Raw genomic sequence first — 18,529 nt, 5'->3', positions numbered from 1 at the left:
GGCAGAACGTGCTGCAGAAATAAGCATTTTTGGAATCCAAAAGGTACTGAGTATTTTTTTTTTCAAAGAGGAAGAAATGTGTGTATGTTTTGTGCCTAAGAACCGGCGAGCCGGGCCGCGGGCCGCTGCGATGGTTGACAAATTACAGGGAAGATTCAGGAAGGCAGGCTGGCGCTCTCCGCGGCCAAGGCCGTCGCCACAGACTGCCACCTGCCTTCTACTCCGCGCGAGGAACGGCCTGACAATTGAACTTAGCGGACAGGGCAGGAGGCAGGTGCCCAGGCTGTGCCGCCTCTTTAGTCTCTACTTGCTTTTGACTTCTTCGTGTTTGCTGACTTCTTAACTTTCCCCACTTCTCCTTTAAATGTATTTCTAATGAAAGTCATCATTGGTTTATTAAAATGTAAATGCTTCATCAAAACGTGTGCTTCTTAGATCAGGCATAAGACAGGTCCCTGGATTTCTTTCTTTATCTAGCTCTTTTCCATAGTAAGGAGGGGTGATTCAGATCTGTTGATAGAACCATAAATAAGCAAAGTGGGTTCGCTTTGTTCCTCAGAAGCAGTAGGAGGAAGGCCTTTTAAACTGTAAGTCACCCGGTTTCCCCTCAGCTCCTGTTCACTTAGGGTGAATGGTCCCCGGCATTGTAGGATGGACACACACCACTCACCACACCAGCCGGGCTCTGGCTGCACTGTCCACATGCCCACGTGTTGCAGAAACGTGCCTGTCTGTGGTGTATTTAGCTCTGTGTGTCCCTGACGGGGAATGGCATCGCTCTCTTTCTCCCTGCTTCAAGATTTGACCCCAAGTTCTTATGTTTCTTTGACTTTTGTATTCCTCTATTTTTCCTCAAGAAAAAAAGTGATGGATAGTGCAAATCAAATAGACAAAGAAAGAGTTAGGATGGAGCTGTGTTTTCACCTTCCTTCAGATATCCAGGCATAAATAAGCGGCAAATTCAATAGCCATAACATTTCTCTCTCATAATGAAAAATAGATTTGCCATGAAATATGGTCATTATCCCCCGAACTGCCACCCTCTCGGTACATACTCTGCCTTCCCCGGTTGACTCTTCTTGCTGTAAAAAGACTTCACGTATCCATAGGGCTGCGCACTGCGGCAGAGGAAGAATGTTGAGGGGTGGGGGCTTGGGGTGTTGAGGGAAGCGGTGACACATTTCAGGTAAATAGCTGTCAGAGACATGACATTTTCATTCATAGCTTTGCTAGAGTAACCTTTAGGGGAAGGGGGGAATCGTCTTCCCCCACAGAAGAGGTTGCCATTCATGTTTTAATTTGCTGTTACATTTTGAAAGAAACAACAACATACAGGGAAGTCATTCTCTTTTGATGATCTGTTTTCCTCCCCCCCGAACTCCTTCCCTTTTCCTTCCTCCCTGGAAGAATGTTTTCCGCGCTCCTGTTTCCTGGGTCGCTGACGCGTGGCACTGTGTGCACTTCCGCCTTCGAATGCAGTGGCCTCCACAGTGTGAAGTGCACGCTTCACCGCCTCCACAGCTGCACAGGTCGGGCGGCTCTGTGCTGGCCCCGATGGCCTCCGGTCATGACCGAAGGCGGAATTCCGCCTTCAGCATTGCACATAGCTCCAGGTTCATCCGCGAGCATTCGGTCCTCGCCCCTTAATAATTAAGAGACAAGAGTCGTGAAGGTCCTTCAAGGTTGACGGGCGGCAAGTAGTCAGCGGGTGCTGGTCACGTGCTCACCATCCCTGGGCATTTACCCCAGCAGTTAAGGATCTTTAGCCACTTTTTTTTTTTTAAATAAAAGAAGTATAAAACAAAAGGGGCTATCTGAAATGGTTTTTATTTCGTCATCTGCTCAGGTCAAGGTCATATACCAGTAAGCAGTCCTACTTATTTAGTATTTGAGATTTATTAAGAAATAGTGATGTGATCCCTATAAAGGAAATCCCAAATGTAGCCCATTTAAAATGCATTGGGGAGGAAGGCAGTTGTTGGGAATATGACCCCACCTGTCCCTGTCATACTACAGAGGCCCCTTTCCTTCCAAATTCCTAAAGGTTTTAGGAAAATATTCCCTTTCCTGAGTAAATGCGGCGTCTACTTTATATCTAATTTGAGAACAGGCCGGTTTTACGCTTCAAAAGTCCGGATGTTTTTGAAAGAATGAAAAGTTGACTTTGCTGTGCCCTTGCCTTTACAGTGTTTCTGAGATGAAGATGGAAGATATTTTGTCTGTTCTGACAAGGGATGCTTGTTTTAAAGGGAGACGATGGGGACACCAGGTGAGTTTTATTGTTTATCGTACTTGCTACTGGCACATGTGGCTCCCTGCTTGATTTGGGGTGGTGATGATTCTGCTGCAGGACAGTTAGTTCCTCCATCAGCTCAAATGTGTGTTGGAAGACCATGAACATTAGATGAGGCCAAATCTGATTGTGTGTTTTCTCGCCTTTGCTTTGGGTGTGTTTCCTGGTCTCGTCCAGTGAATGGGCTGCAGCCCACCCTGGAAGCTGGCCAGACAGCAGCAGGCTTTTCAGAGTGGAGGGCTGGCTCCTCCTAGACCAGTCGGAGGCCATGTGCTGGACTTCCACCCTGGTGGTCCCTCCAGATTGTCACCAAGGACAACTGACTAGGCCGGCCACCCAAGGCAGCATAAAAAAGAAATGTCTCTGCACCCCTCTTCAGACACACTCAGTCCACCCATTTGTGAACGTGTACACAGAGTAAGGGTAAAGCTGAGATCATCAAGAAGACTTTCATTACCCATGCAGCTCCATATGGAGAGCCCGAACAGTTGCAGACAGCCCTGAACGCCCTTTGCTGCTGCTTTCCTCCTGTTAGGCAGTCATTTCACCACCCCACTCGAACACACGACTCAGCGTGTCACAAGGACGTGTGTGAGCGATGTTACCGTGTGCAGTTTTGTCTATGAAACATTAATTATTTGAATATTTTACATTTGTTTTTTCTGCCTGAGGATAGACTAGAAAAATCAGAGCTAAATAGATCAAGCTTAAGAGTTTCTTTTATCCATTAGTATGTGTCTTTATTTGGATCGATATTCTCCCTGAGGCAGGGACTCGATTTGGCCGACCCTGACTTAGGTTCTCTTGTTCCAGAGAGTACGTAAGGAAGTTGATCTAAGCAAAGGCGAGGATAGAATCACAGCGTCTGTCGCTTCCGTGTGTGTTCTGGACCTGGGACTGGGCTGAGCTCTTCACATGCCTGGTTCCATTGGATCCTTGTAGTCGCCCTGTAAGTGGGATATTATTGTCCCACTTTATAGATGAGGAAACTGAGGCTGCAGAGGTGCAGGCATGTGCACAAGGGCACACTAGTGATGGGTAATCCCCCCAGGATGTGAACACAGGCCGTCTACCTTCAGCGCACGCGTGCCTCACTGTACACCAGTATTCCTCTGTTAATCTTAACCGAACCAAGAGAACAGCGAAATTGCTTTTTAAATTGGGCGATGTTTGCCCTTTTCAGAGAGGTGAAGTTGGGTCAGTACGTGGCACCACAACAAAGTTCCCTGTGAGTAAGAGTGATTAAAGACTCCATTGATCAGCAAGTTCTCTGAAGTGATTTTCATATACGACATCCCAGCCGCATCAGGCTTTGGACCACCCCTTATTAACAGTCTGTTGTCAAGGGAACTGACCAGTAACCAAGCACTCATTGGTCCTGGCACACCTCTTTTCTTCCGAAACCTTCTACAAATTCTCGCCAGAGTAGTTTTCGTATTCCCACAGATACTTCATTGTGGCCCCAGGACAGCTGTGTGGCATAAGCAGGGGCACTTGGGGACCTGCCCGAGGCGCCCGTGGAGCAGAATGGTTGCCAGCGTGGCCTCGGGTCAGACCCCTGACCTCACGTCCTAGCTGTGTGGCTTTGGGCCAGTCCTAGACCTTCCTAAGCCTCAGTTTCTTCATGTGTAAAATGGAGATGATAATAGGATGAATAAGGACACTGAAGAGTAAGAAATAACCCAAAGCCCCAGCACGGGTCCCCAGGCGCACATTATTGCTGTTATTATTAATCATGATTATTGTCACATCAGTTAATGGCAGGTGTGGAATTGAAGGCCCAACTCAGTGACACGAAGCCCAGTGCCCCTGCTGTGTCACTGAGTAGAGCATCAGCCTGCCTGTTCTCCCAAGCGGTAAAACTACAACATGAGACAGTAAAGGTTTGATCAAATCCAGCCTTTACTTACACTGCTTCTGGGACCAGCATAGGTGCTGGTGTTTACCCCGTGAGCCCAGATCGGCTCTGTCCTGGGAGCTGGGCCTTGTGGGCCTCAGCACATCTCTAGGGGCGGGGGGAGGGGCCTGGGTCTGGAGGCCCTCCTGAGGGACAGGTGCCAGCGAAGGGGCAGCAGCCTCAGTGCCCCCGCTCCTGCAGGAACAAGCCACAGACGTTTTTGGAACATCTGCTCACCGTGGCCTTGGAGCATCAGTCCTTAAGCCAGCAGTTCTCAACCTTCCTAGTGCCGCGACCCCTTAATACAGTTCCTCATGTTGTGACCCCCAACCATACAGTTATTTTCATTGCTACTCTATAACTGTAATTTTGCTACTGTTATGAATCGTAATGTAAGTATCTTTTTGTTTTCCGATGGTCTTAGGCGACCCCTGTGAAAGGGTCGTTCGACTCCCAAAGGGGTCGCGACCCACAAGTTGAGAACCACTGCCTTAAGCCTTCACCTTGGTTGAGGCCAGCCCAGAAGACTCCCTGAGACGAGGAGCCAGGCCCCGGATCAGACGGGCGTGGGCTAGAGTCCTTGCTTCACAGCTGGTAGTTCTGCTCCAGGGGCAGGTTATCTCCTCCCAGCGGCCTCGGTTTCCCACCTGTGAGCCGTGGAGGATAAGAGTCGCCATCTTGTAGGGTGGCCGAGAGGTTTAAGTAAAACAGGCAGGCAGCGCTGTGCACACTTTGGGGCCGTGTAAGTTCACCTCAGCCCCAGCGCCTGCCTTGCTGGAGAGGAGTGAATGGAATGTTTGATGTTGTTAAGGTGAAACGATCTCTGGTTGTAAAAGGAAGAAATGCTAAGCAAGGGTGGGCATTCACTGACCCCAGAGCATCTGGTTCGCTTAGAAAGCCATTCACCATGCTAGGTTCTGGGTGTTATGTTGATGAAAAACTGACTTGTTTTGACCAAATTTAACTTTAATTCAAAGGGCACAGAGCACCTAAACTGAATGGAAAATATGACTAGTTATCCCATAGATAGAGCCAGCCTGAGTACTTTGTGTGTGGTCCACCTGAAGAGTGGAAGCAATAAGTGGCAGCTGGGTGCAGCTTTTAGTTCCGTTTCCCCTAAGAGGTGCAGTGTGTCGGATTTGCTGTGCTCAGCCCGGGCAGCTGTCCGGCGCAGGCAGGTGAGTGTGGGCTCAGAAGCCGGGGCTCCTACGCTTAGAGCCAGAGGCTCCTTATAGCCCCCTCCTCACCCAGATGGCTTGAAGTCCATTGCAAATGCCTCTTTGGCTTATACACTTTGGGGCTTCTGTGAACAGAAAGCAAGCGAGTGAAGCATCTGTAAAATGTATATTTCATATTTAGGTATATAAAATATATATAGCTACGCCTGGGTGTGTGAATGTTCACCCACCTACAAAGAGAATACATTTGATCTTTCAACTTTCCTGGAAAGCACTCAGAAGGTTCTAGGGACTGTGGGGGTAAGACTCAGCTTGGCAAAAAGTGATTAAAACAAAATCCCCCCATTTAGTTTTAAAATACCTTAGAAGACGCGTGCTCTCCCCTTACCCCAAAAAAGCCACCCTCCCACCACTTACAACTTTTTACAATAAAAATAATCCAGAGTAGTTATCTTGAACTCATCTGTTGCTTCTTGATAGGTGTGTTTTATCTTCAAAGTGCACACACATCCAAACATGTATTTCCTGTAAGTTCTTTTGTCCTATGAAATACACCTGTAAAGTTATCCTAACAAAAAACCATCACCAGCTTTGAGACATTAAAATTAAAATGAGATCACTAGCCCCTTGCTTAGTTCTTTTTGATCGTCTGTTCTCTCCAAGATCAGTAGGGTCTCACAGACAAAGGGTATCAAGTGCATACAGACGGTTGGAAATGTATTTTTCTAAACTATCCGTGGTCCACTCATTGCGAGTTGGCTTCATTAACCAGTACCGGATCTGTGTGTCTTTGAGGGTGGGAGCGCCAGTCCTGTGGGGGTTCACATGCCCTCCGGGGCTTGACCCACTCTCATTATGGGAGCAGTTTACCTGTCTGGGGCTGAGCTGGGGCTGCATCACTCTGCCCCTCTGTCTTCAGTTTAAATTTAGACTGTCCTCCCCAGAAGACACCTGAAAAATGCCTCATTCATTCTCCAGAGGGGCAATTTTAAAATAAAGTATTTCTGGAAATGGGGGTGGGGGGTAGTCAGACATGCTTTTTCCTAAGTATATTATGTTTTCTGCCATTAACTTTTCCCCATAGTTTACTAAAACTGACCTCATCATTTCAAACGTGTGAACTTAGTTTTAATACCTTTTCCTACATATTTCACTTGTATACGCACTCACATTTTATATATGTATGTGTGTATGTAATTTTTTTTTTTTTGGTGGGGAAGAAAAGATGCCTCATTTTGAAACCTAAAGGGGGGAATAAGAAAAGCCCTTTGTAATATATTGCCATATTATCACTAAATCCCCTGACAGTTGTGACACAGAAGCAAGTCACCTGTCACTTAAGCTTGAGGTCTCTTTAATTTTCTCCAGGAATTCGCACCAGGCTGTCTTTAATTTGAGGCCTTTATTGGAATTCTGAAACCTCTCTGCCTCCCTGGCTCTCAGATCTATTCTGAGAGCTGTTACAGAATGTATACAATAACCAACAGAGGGATTCGAGAGGGCTGGAGCTCTGTTTATTTAACACTCTAGAGGGATTTTTGTGCTTATTCGGTCCTGGCTGCCCGGCTTTCAATATCGCTTTGACAACCATTCTGCCCTTCTCATTAATTTTAAACAGTTAAAACACAGGAAAAAGAGGAAAAAGTTTTCATTATTAAAGTGCTTTACTTTTTAATAACAGAGGATTCTGTCCGCCAGGGGAAAGGGCATTCTCGCTAATTTCACATTCATATTAAAAAAAAAAAAAAAAACGCAAGGAAGGTGACAGTTGCGCTGCTGAGGTGGCTTAACGAAAGGAGGGCAGCAAAAAAAAAGTTTGCATTTCACATCAGTTAAGAGGGTAAAAAAAAAAATCACTGTTAATGACAATAGCAAATGTCCACTTTCGTAACACAGCTCCTGAATGACGTTTCTCTTGACATTTGAGTGGATAAAACCCTTAGGGGGACCATGTACTGTGAAATCAGCGAGGCTGTCATCAGCCAAACAGGTAGCAGGCATGATTTGACTAAACTCAAAACATTTTCAGGTTGTTAAGTCTCTATTAATATAGAGATGAATGTCGATCTGAAGATTGAAGCATTTTCTTCTCTCCCCTTTGTTCTTCCCCTGGCAGCTTTAAAAGTGAAAGAGATCGTCTAGGTCAGGCGTAGTCACCCACACGGGCGTGTGCACCCCATTCCCTGCGGGGCCCCACTGGTGCTTTTCCTGGTGACTTACATTGGGGGTGGGGGTAGGGACAGAGGCTAAGTAGCACCATTCAGAGTCAACATATTAGGCAAATTGGGTTGGAGAATCTGTTCTTTTGCATCTAAGGGTCACATTCAATAGAAAGCATTCATGTTTGTTTTAAGGTACAGAAAACAAAAACCACTCGTTTTTAGGGGATGTAAAGAAAGAAGTCTTTTCTCTGAGATTATTCAAGGATGAAAAGAAAATAATTTTTTTATTCTCTTAGCATTTCCCATCTGTGGGTCTTTCGTGCATACAGGTGTTACCTCTTACAGAGGGGCGGTTTGGTGCAAAGACCCACGCAGCCCACTTCTTAATAGGTTCTGGGGACTCATCACAGTGGCTCTGGGCTGAAAGGAAGAACCTGAAACGCCGAAAGCCTGAACCTCCCTAGGAACCAGGAGGCATGCTCTGAAATTCAGGGATAGGCTGGATGGTAGGCAGGTCACCGTGGGATGCTGTCACCGTGGAGCTGCCAGCGTTCCATTGAGGAGTGTCAGGGAAGGGAGAGATTTCAGGCCTAAGTGGGAGGCACCAGAGTCATCTGAAAACAGCTTAAGTTTAGTGATGTTTTAAATGCCGGAATTGGACTTAGAAAATTCCAAAGTGTCTCCAGTGAACTTTTATTCTGAACGTGAGTGGTAAGAGGCCAAGAAGAAAAGTAAGTAAATAAGTAAATAAATAAACAGACCTGATCTGCTCCCTCACAAAGCCATGCTCATCTTTACTTGACTTCCACATCCTTACAGCTCCCTTTTTTTCCCGAGTAATATTGAAAGGATTACCCTTGTTGGCCCCTAGGTGGTTACTGTGTGATTTTACTGTTATTAAATCTATTATAAACTGCTTCATTATTCCTGACTCTGACTCTGTCTGTCCTTTAATCCTTCCATCACCCTCCCAGAAACCCCGTGCCGCTGGCCCCCAGGAAATCCGAGAGCAAGCCACGGTCTTGCAGACACTATTTGAAGATTACGTGCACTCCAGCGAGAGGCAGGTCTCCTGGGCAAAGAAAGGTCGGTCAATTTCTTAGATGATTGTGGATGAACAGCCCAGCACAGAGCATCATCCTCACCTCCATCTACCCCACCCCCCGTCCCCCAGACGGGCTGAGAGACCAACCTGAGGTCTCTGCTCACTAGCAGAAGCCTTCAATTTCACTAATTCTGCAGGGTTTGGAAGCAGGCGCGAGAGGCTTTAAAGTGATATTAAATGTTAATTTCATTCTTCCCTATGTTTTGCACAAATGAGGCTTTATCTTGGCTTACGTCAGACTAGGGCTTTGACCCAGCAACTCGGATCTTAGAGATCTGTCTTCCTGTTTCTTTGAAAACAGGGTGGAAGAGACGTGGCGTGTCAGGAGAGATGGCTGTAGAGATGGAGATGAGAGGGGAAGGCAAGGGCTGGCGACACTGGGCCTCAGCAGTTCCTGTAGGAGAGCACAAAGGGAAAGGAGGCCGCAGACCATGAACCCAAGTCCTCGGGCATTTTCAAAAGAGTTAGGTGCGCATTTAACATTCAGACCCTTTATAGGATAAATTGTCTCCTGGGATCACCAAGCATTAGCTGTGGGCTCAGCCGTTCACTGTAAGCACGGAGCAGAGTGGAGGGTGGGGGCCTGGGACAGCCGGACGTCTTTTACCGTGGAACGTTGTGTGTCTCGGCCAGCGACTGTCTCGTGTGTGCTAATGAGGCGTCTTCCATGTGGGGACAGCACCGTTCTCGTTGATAGGTGCCTGCCATTTTGAGAAGAGTGCTTGGTCCTCGAAGAACGTTGGTTTGTTCAACATCACTTCATTATAACGTCATTTCATTTCATTGACGAGATACCCTAGGAACTTAACTCTTGTTTGCATCAGTGAGCCTGCGGTGGAACTGTGTTTGTTACATGTTGTTTCGCTTAAAGTCACAGACCTTTCCATGACGTTAAATGAGGGCTTACTGTGTCTGTACATCCTTTTTTTCTTTTTATGAATCAAATTTTTTCTTTTTTATGAATCAAAAATTTTTTTAATTATTTAACAAATATGTGTTGAGTTGGGCACTGTTCTAGGTGCAGGGGATACATAGGAATCAAAACAGCTAAAAATCCTCACCTTTCTAACATTCTAGTGGGGGGTGGCAGACAGTGAGCATAATGAACATAATAAGTTATACCTAAACTGGTCTATTAAAAGGTGATCAGAACTGTGAAAAAGTGGAGCAGGGTAAGGGAGATAAAATGGGTGACGGGCAGAGTTCATTTTAGAGGGAAGGTCAGAGTGGGCCCTGTTGTGGAGGTGACACCTGAGCAAGAACCCAAAGAGAGAGCAGGCATGTGGCTGTGGCAGAGGGCATTCCAGGCCAGGAACAGAGGTGCAGAGGAACTCTCAAGGCAACATGGCTGGAAGGGGGCAGTCCGCAGAGGCCGATGACATCAGATGGCCTTGGACTTGGAGGCGGTCAAGAGGACTTGGGGCTATCCTGAGTGAAATGGGGGCCGCTGGAGGGCTTGGAGCAGAGATGTCTGTGGTCTGATGGAGGCTTAAAGAGATCACCTGACTGCTGTGTGAGAACAGACTCGGGGGCAGGGTAGAAGCCGGGGGTCTGGTTACAGGCGATGGGTGGGCATCAGCAAGTAGACGGTAAACGCAGGCCAGGGAGCCAGTACTTCCGAGTGCCTGATGTGCACCTTATGCTCGTCGAGCAGCCCTCAGTTGTTGCTGTTACACTGGACCAAGTCAGAATTGCACAGGGTGGAAGATAAAGTCCCCGTATTTGCCCGTGACCGCTAATACATAACGCGTGTGCGTCCTTCCGGACGGGGTTCTGATAATAGTCTAAATAAAATCCTAGCGTCTCCCTAAACTGAATTTAGCAGTTTCTAAGGGTTTTCCTGAGAACCTGTTGTTAGAGAAGTGCTGGACCATGTCTCTCAAGAGCAATAGAATGTTTGTCACAACGCCACTTTGCAGTCTGGTGGTTACTGAAAGTTTGGCAGACTCAGCTCACAGTGGGTATATCACTAGGCAATGTGCTACAGATTTCAGGGGAGTAACAAAGTTGCAATGAAAACAAATAAACTCACACCGTCCTCTCTTGGTGCCAGAAGTATTTAGATGTTCTAGTTACTGTTTAGTTACAGTAACTAATCCTTAGAGAAGGTGGTTTTGTGTTTTCTTGATCATTACCACTGAGCTTATAATACCAAGGAGCAAGCAGAGGTCCTTGTCTTCTTTTTAAAGGATAGCGGAGTGGTGCCACTCCCCATTGATTTCACACCAAGAAGGGAATAAATGTCTCATTGTTCTTATCTGCTAATTGATTTCCACAGCAGGGTGATGATGGCCTGGGACAAACTGCCTGCAGTAGGTCCTGACATAAAGCCCTTTGCTATTCATTTCTCTCCTGTTACTTAGGATTGTGGGCTCTGGGGGTTGGGGGAGAGTAGACACATAATTGCCACTGTAAATGTGTTGGATTTACAACTTGGGGACAGCTAGTACACCCCTAAGTTGATAGTATCTTTTGCATATGCAAATTTCTCACTACTGACTTGCCTCCTTTTTATGCCAGTTCAGAACCCACCTCATGAATAATTAACAAAGCAGCTGGGTTTTGCTTTTATGGCAGAAAACTAGTTGGAAACTGGGCCAAGGATACATTTGTTTTCCTTTTGCATTTTCTGACCCAGTCGTTGTTAATAACTAGCACTTAATTGTTGTCAGTTTCCAGAGGCAGTTACCCCCTTTTCCTCTCATTTCTTGCATCTTTTTAACTCGATATTTAAGTGGTAAAAATTGTGGTAACATAAGTTTGAACTCCAGACTCCTGAACAAAAATTTCAGAAAGTGGAATCCTTTCCCTGCAAGTACCTCTTCTCCTGGGACTCGCACCTGTCCATCGGCAGGCCTCCCCGGAGAACAGGGAGGGGCTCCACATGTAGAAGTTACGCCTGGCTTGGGACGGATGCTTCTCAGAGTCAGGAAACCCGAACCACCGATGAAGACCGCCCTCTCCCCTCAGTGTGATCGGAGGCAGACTGGGTCCTGCACCCATCGCTTTGTCGCTAAGAGATTGCGAACGAGCCACCTCCTCTCCCACCTCCTGTCACTGTTGATGTGTCAGGTCGGAAGATGCAAGTGACTTTACCCTGAACAGGTGTGTGCTCTTCTGCAGCAGGTGGGGCTGAGCGAGGGTGCCTACCCTTTCCAGGCTGGGGTTGTGCTCCTTTCCGCCTCCACGATCCTAAGCACCATCCATGAGATGCCACTAGTCCTGATCAGACGCCCAAGAATACATTTGATTTTAATTTTAAATCTAATTAAAAATAGATTTCCCTTAATTCATCCACCTTCTGGCTCCGAAATAGGAATCAGAGACTGTGGAGTGCTCCCTCCAACTGGCTGCGGCTTCGTCCATCACCCTGAATAAGTGTCTGCTTTCATTACTTCTCTACTTTCCGCTTGTCTGGGCCCCACAGCCCCCATTCCTTCCACACACTTTTGACACTGCCAACATGAGCCACTTCCTGCCCCTTGGAAGGGCCTACAAACAGCTGCTGCTGCCTCCAAAATTCCTGCTTCTCTGAATCATCCAAACATGGGAGTCCAGGCGAGGATATGAGGATGACCAACTGTCGCTGTCCCCAATGGGACAGGAGCCTTGAGGACGAAGAGGTTTAGTAAAAATATGCAGCGCGAAATGCCGCCTGGCCAGTTGTCAAGGGAGAAAACACTTCTGCCATTTCTCGGCAAACTCATTATCCCTGTAAAGCTGTGAGCTGGGCACCTCTGTCTCCTGGGACGGGCTCTCCATCCACGGCTCCGAGGGCTGGTGTGGAGCCGAGGAGGAAGGGGCACGCCAGGCAGACGGCGGGGCCGAGCTGCTGCATAGAGGACGGGAGGCATGAGGGGCCTGGTCGGCGCTCGGGTAACACATGTTAAAAGCGCAGATTCTTTAGTATGGTTGGCTTTGCTTGGCATGGCTCCTTAGACGAGTAAATGTTGTGGGCTGGGGAAGGAAACGTGGGGAGAGGAGAAGAGGCTGGGGTCCCCTGGGCCGTAGTGGTTGTGTAGCTTTCCTCTCCGAGGACTCGGATGTGCAGCTCTCTGTCTAGAAGCCTGGTGTCAGATCCCTCCAAACAGCACAGACCATTTGAAGTGTTAAAGATTTTCCTTGAAAAAGCAGCTAGTCCTCAGTTATTAAAAAGGGGAGTAAGCACAGATTTAAGAGGGGTGCCGACGAGTTGCCTGGGTTATTATTTCTCATCGATTGGGAAAAGGAGTTCACTTTGCTCAGTAAATAGAGCTTTGATGGATTCCCAGGACCCTTCCAGGAGCTGATCTGCTAAAATGACACTTTTTATTACTGTTCATAAACGCCAATCTCCAGGTGCTGCTGGGTATTACCTTTAAGCTGTGGGCAAACTTGGCAGTCCAGTGGCTCAACAGGCGAGGGTAAGAGGCTGGTACTCAGTACCTGCTCCCACCAGATGCCGCCATGCCGGGCTCGGCTGGGACTCAGCACCCGCTCCCATCAAACACTGCCGTGCTGGGTTCGGCTGGTACTTAGTGCCCACTCCCATCAGACGCCGCCACGCTGGGCTCTGCTCGGCTGCCGGAAGAGCAGGGCTTGGCCATAGAGTAAGCAGTGATGGGGATGGGGGATGCTTTCCAGAGCGACCCCCTCCTGCCCTGTCAGCTGGGAAAAGGGCAGACACTTGATTTTCATTGTTATTGCAAGATATTCAAGGGCCACCGGCTACAGGAAAATCTTTCCTAGAAGGAATGCCCAGTGAAAGTGTACCAAGGCGTCACCCTCCTGGGAACCAAGCCTGCTTCTCTCTGGCCAGCACCCGGGTCTAGAACAGGGTCCTTTTTCTTAATTTTAAAATAGGACCGAAACTCATGACAGGATGTCTAATGAACATGTCTAAATTGTTAGCAGTCCTCAAGGGATGGACTGTGTTGTGCTACTTTAGACACTTAATCATTTTCTTTCTCCTTTTTAAAATTCTGTTTCATTTCCTCTTTCCTGCCTTCTTGGAATGGGTCAGAAGCACTGTAGCAGTCAGTGCTGGACACTGTAGGATGAATTTGGTTTTAAACTCCCATGAGTGCAGGAAGAACTGGTCTCGGTGATTCTGCTGGATCGGGGAGCTGGAGGTGGGGCTCGCGGTGGAAGCAACATTTATAGTGACGCCACTCATTCATAATAAACAGAAGGACAATCCCAAAGCCTTTGAAACTTTGTAACATTTGCATGTATTAACTAGTCAAAAATAAATAAACTTTAATTAGGAAAATTTTTTCCTGATAGAAAGGTCTAATGATTTCATTTTTCATAAGAAAACCATAGCTACGTTGATATGTCTTCTTCTCTCCTCCTCTCTCATTCAGTTACACAACCAGCGTGTATCAAACACTTGCCCTGTGCCGGGCACTGGGCTTGGCCCCGAGACTAATGAAGAAATCAGAGCCCCTACCCCTAGAATTGTTACAAGCTACCCGTAAAGTCTGAAATTATGTTGGGTTTATTCAAGTGACAGTTGGGGCCTATAGGGGTTTTTTTTGACGAATTACAAAAAAAAGAACAGGTATAGATTTAGGTCGTTGGTGTGTGTTGTACTGTCCTGGATGTGTGCCATCATCGCCTGGACAACCATTAGGCTGGGGCGCATTGGCACTCCGGGAGCCCGTCCTGACAGACCCCCCCCCCGCCTTTCTCTTCCAGCCCTGCAGTCCTTCATCCGCGCCTATGCCACCTACCCCCGTGAGCTGAAACACATCTTCCACGTCCGATCACTCCACCTTGGGCACGTGGCCAAGAGCTTCGGGCTGAGAGACGCCCCCAAAAACCTTAGTGTCTCGGCTGTAAAAAAGAGGAAAGCAAACCTGAAAAGGTAAGATGAGCTGGATTTGCCTGTGACCAATGGCTGTAAGTCAGATGGGTGTGGTGCGCTCGGCTCAGGTTAGCGGCAGTGTGAGGATATGGCCAGCTCTGCGTGCTCAGTGTAAACTCCTCCATCTTTGATTTCTGTGGCAAGTGATCACAGTATCTGTCCTCTCCATATCGTAAGTGCTTGGAACAAGAGGAAGTATGCCTAATTGCGATGTTTTTGAGGGATCAGCCGAAATTCAGTGGTGTCGCTTATCGCGTCCAGATGGGGTGGGTGTTATTGGAGCAGCAAGACCAGTGTGTGGGGTTGTCTTCACTGCCCACCCACCAGTAGATTAACTCGGGACTTGCCACAGTAGGAGCTTCACCATGGAAAGCCCACGGGACTTGTACAGAGACTTCAGGTGTGTTCTGTGACTCGCGCCCTGGTGGCACACTCCTCCCGGGTGAGATGGGAGGGGCGGCCTGCCTGCTGAAGCCGCTCTCCTTGGTGCTGACGGGCGCCTCCAGAGCTGAGCGCCTGTAGTGTGAGCACAGGGGGCTCTTCCTCTCCCTCCAAAACCATGTTCAGAACTGTCCCGAGGGCCTAGTGACGGAGTGAGGAGTGTTGTCCTGCAGGTTGGACGCTAGGTTCTGCGTCCATCTTCAAAGTTTCAGGAGGTCCTGAGATGATTTCCCTCGTTTACATTTGCGAAAGATTTCTCTCAAAGACAGAGTGTTCTCTTAGTACCAGGCCCAGCCCCTCACAGGAACTGGAGTATTTGAGATTCCCGGAGCGGCTTTTCTAGGGAGTTGTGGGGTGGATGCCATTATTGCTTTTGCAGCATGTGGATAAGGATGCACTGAGCAAATGTTTGGGCACTAAGAACCCTGCGTGCTTGGCACAGTCATTTGGCGTCATATATCCTTGTTGCATATTAATTACAGATGCGGAAACACACGCGCCCGATATGGCTGTGGAGCGAGTCCATAGGCAGGACCCCCTTCTCATGTCCCACACGGTGACGCCTGCTTCGCCAGCGTCAGGACGTGACCGTAGGTCTTGGAGTTGGGGGACTTGGACTTCACTGCCAGCCCCAGTCTGGGGCGAGCTTGTGAGCTCTGGACCTGCCTTTGCTTACTTCTCAGATCCTCAGTTTCCTCAGCTACAAGAGGGAGAAGGAGGGCCATGTTTTTAGCAACATGCAAGATTGTTCTGAGAATCAGAAGTAGGTATGGCATGTAAATATGCCTCTCGAACCAGAAAGGGCCATATAGGCGACACACGGGACACAGAGGACACAGCTAGAAACAGAGGAGTTAAGATTCTAGAACATCCCACCTGGTCTGTCCCGGGGCTTGACATCTACAAGGCTCCATCATGGGTAACGTTTTGCCTAATTCTAGCTCCAGTTGTGGACTTCTCAGATGCTTGATCATTTTCTGTTATCAGTAACTCTTGTAGAGGACAGTGCTCCAGTGCTTCTGTTGGGCAGGTATCTCCACGTGCTGCTCTTCTGCAGCATCCAGAAGCGCCTGACACAGTTGGCTCTGGTGTGTTCCAGGCGGTTTCGGGCTCAGGGTGCTGCCTGCTGCCACACCTCCCCTGTCCCAGGCACAGACTCCTCTGCCTGCCCTCTGCTAGAGCCTCAGAGCTGCACCAGGCGAGGTGGCTGTGCCAGGAGTGGGGGCTGCAGGGAAGCAGAGTTGGGTTCCTGGCCTTGCGTTTGGGGTAGCTGATGCCTGTGCATATTAACTCTGATTTTGAGGATGTGACTCAGTCGGTTCTGAGAGTGATCTAGTAACCTGGAACCTGACCACCCTGCCACCATCTCTAAAATGCTGACACTTTGAGAAGGTTGGAATACACCTGCCAGGTGATTACTGGTAAAGTAACACATTTTGTTTATCACTCTCCCCACAAATAGAGTGCCAATATTGTATTGTTAGCAGACGATCTACCTTTATGACTGGGGTTTTCATTAGCAAGTGTGCGTTCAGATAGCAGCTCTTCAGACTCGGATGTCGTCAGCTCTTACCCAGATCCTGGAAAGCAGAGCGGGAGGCAGTTGGGAAGGGAGACTTGGAGCCAGCATTGTCCTACCTTGAGAAGCCACTAGGGAGAGAGCGAGCCCTCGCCTCCTGCCTCTGCTGACCCTCCTGGCAGATGGGCACCAGGACGACCATGCCCCTGTGAGCCGGGATTTAACAGGGCTTTCTTTAGGGAAGAACGGGCTGATTAGCCGATAAAGAGCATGTAAGATGGTATGGGGCAGCCTTTGATGTCTGGCTGGCACAGCAGGGAGCCGGCGGTGAGTGACAGCAGTGTGTCACAGGATTACTCCGCCCGTGACAATGCCGCTCTCTGTTCTTGCCATGTCACCACTCTGTTACAGCTACTTTTCCCGTTGTTATGCCCTTCTTTTGAAGGCATCTCTCTCTGCACTCCTTATATCCTCCCACCCCACCCCTGCCTTGCTAACGCAGACGGGCACTCAAGGATCCAGTAGGCACCTTCTTTTATTCGGGGAAATCTTGTCACTCCTGGAGGAAGAATGACTTTGCAGCTAATCTGCACACGGACCGTATAATTGTGGTCAGGGTAAGCGGCTGAGAAAACTTGACAGATTTTCCGCACCTCAGTCAGGCTCGAGCAAGTGCCAGTTGCTGCTTTTTGAGGACTGGAAAGAAAAGTCCATTAAACCCCACAAAGTGCGGGGCCTGTGCTGCGGCCACAATGACTGCTCTGAGCTGAGGCGTCTCCGCTGAAATCCATCTGCCAGAGAGAGCATGGGTTCCTTCTGTTTTTTTCTGGGGGATAAAATAATAGCACTCAGGTCTCTAAATTATTCCGCATTCCATTTTATGGTGTTTACTGCCTAGAATAATTACGCATTACTTGCAAACCTCTGATATGTGCAAGCCCATCGCCTGTTACTGAAGTCATGCCTCACCTGTCATACAGCAAACGGGTGTAGCTGGGGGTTCATGTGAAGAAAGGGCGGCTCAGGGGAGGGGACGCTCAGGCATTCCTCGCGATGACAGAGGGAATTTTTATCTCGTCTCTGTGCCTCTCTTGACCACTTTTCAGGAAAAGAAGATAAACAGTTAATGTCCCCAAATGAGGTCTTGCTCTCCAGGTCTCCATGCTGTCCCCAGCCCTCTGACACTAAGTGTTTTTCCCTGCACGCAGAAATACAGTCATCGCCACAGAAACTCGTCTGACACCTACACACACACCTGTCAGAACAGCCCCCTGCCCTGAACACCTACACACACACGTACACATGGAGCTGGGGCTGTTGCTAAAATATTGAATGGCCCCTCAGCAACATCCGTCATGCACACTCATTTCCCTCCCGTGAAATGAAGTTCTGGTTTTGAAGCTGTAGACGGAGCAGATCCTGAGAAGCAAAAGTAACATACCTTCTAGAATGTCTGTCTTCCCTGGAGAAGCTGAGACCCAGTGCTGTCTGCCATGGAGGACAGAGCTGTCTTGTTTGCCAGGGTGTGTCTGTCTGTTCGTCCGTCTGTCTGTCTCAGCCGTCGCACACATGAACAGAACGTGTCTAGGAACAGCGAGCATGCATGAGTCCCTCATGTGTCTGACACCCTGGAAAATGGGTCAGAGATAGATAAAAACTAACGGGCCTACTGTCTGGGTGTTACTGTGATAATATGCAAGAGCGAGCCTGCTGTGTGCCACCCTGTCTCCCATGAATTCTATGCTGTCATGAGAAAAAACACCATTTTCCCCCCAAATAATTCAGTGTGTAGCTCCCTAAGCCTGGTCGGACCCTAGCTCCCACCATCTGTCCTTCCGATGTTCTTAGTACCTGGAAACATTGTCTTTGTCAGCAGTTCAGTAATTTTGCTCCCCTGTTCTCAGCTCCCTCCTTTTAAAATTAGTAGATCAACAACAATCGGAATTGTCGACTATTGTTAAAAGAAATACAGTTTTATTTGTATAAATTTTCTCAAACTCGCCTAGCGAAAGTGCTTACCTGGTAGTTCCTGATTTTGTCACCTAAACTTAGCGACTTCTTATCACTTAATACTTCTCAGATCCGG

General features: G+C 48.2%; 1 protein-coding gene across 2 annotated transcripts in view; it reads left to right on the top strand.

Moving 5' to 3' along the window:
* Nucleotides 1-18,529, top strand: part of DDX31 (DEAD-box helicase 31) — a 68,233-nt gene that overhangs the window by 37,014 nt on the left and 12,690 nt on the right. Inside the window, exons 17-20 of one of the 2 annotated variants that reach the window (XM_019639087.1) lie at nt 2,188-2,269; nt 8,505-8,616; nt 8,937-9,103; nt 14,315-14,398. In XM_019639087.1, coding sequence (XP_019494632.1) covers nt 2,188-2,269; nt 8,505-8,616; nt 8,937-9,070 — 328 coding nt within the window. In that variant the 3' untranslated portion in view covers nt 9,071-9,103; nt 14,315-14,398. Of the gene's footprint in view, nt 1-2,187; nt 2,270-8,504; nt 8,617-8,936; nt 9,104-14,314; nt 14,484-18,529 lie in introns of those variants that run through there. The other variant, XM_019639080.1, reaches the window with a different exon arrangement.

The sequence above is a fragment of the Hipposideros armiger genome, unplaced genomic scaffold, assembly GCF_001890085.2.
Source record: "Hipposideros armiger isolate ML-2016 unplaced genomic scaffold, ASM189008v1 scaffold_3, whole genome shotgun sequence".
NCBI lineage: Eukaryota > Metazoa > Chordata > Mammalia > Chiroptera > Hipposideridae > Hipposideros > Hipposideros armiger.
This window is presented reverse-complemented; position numbering and strand designations above follow the sequence as displayed.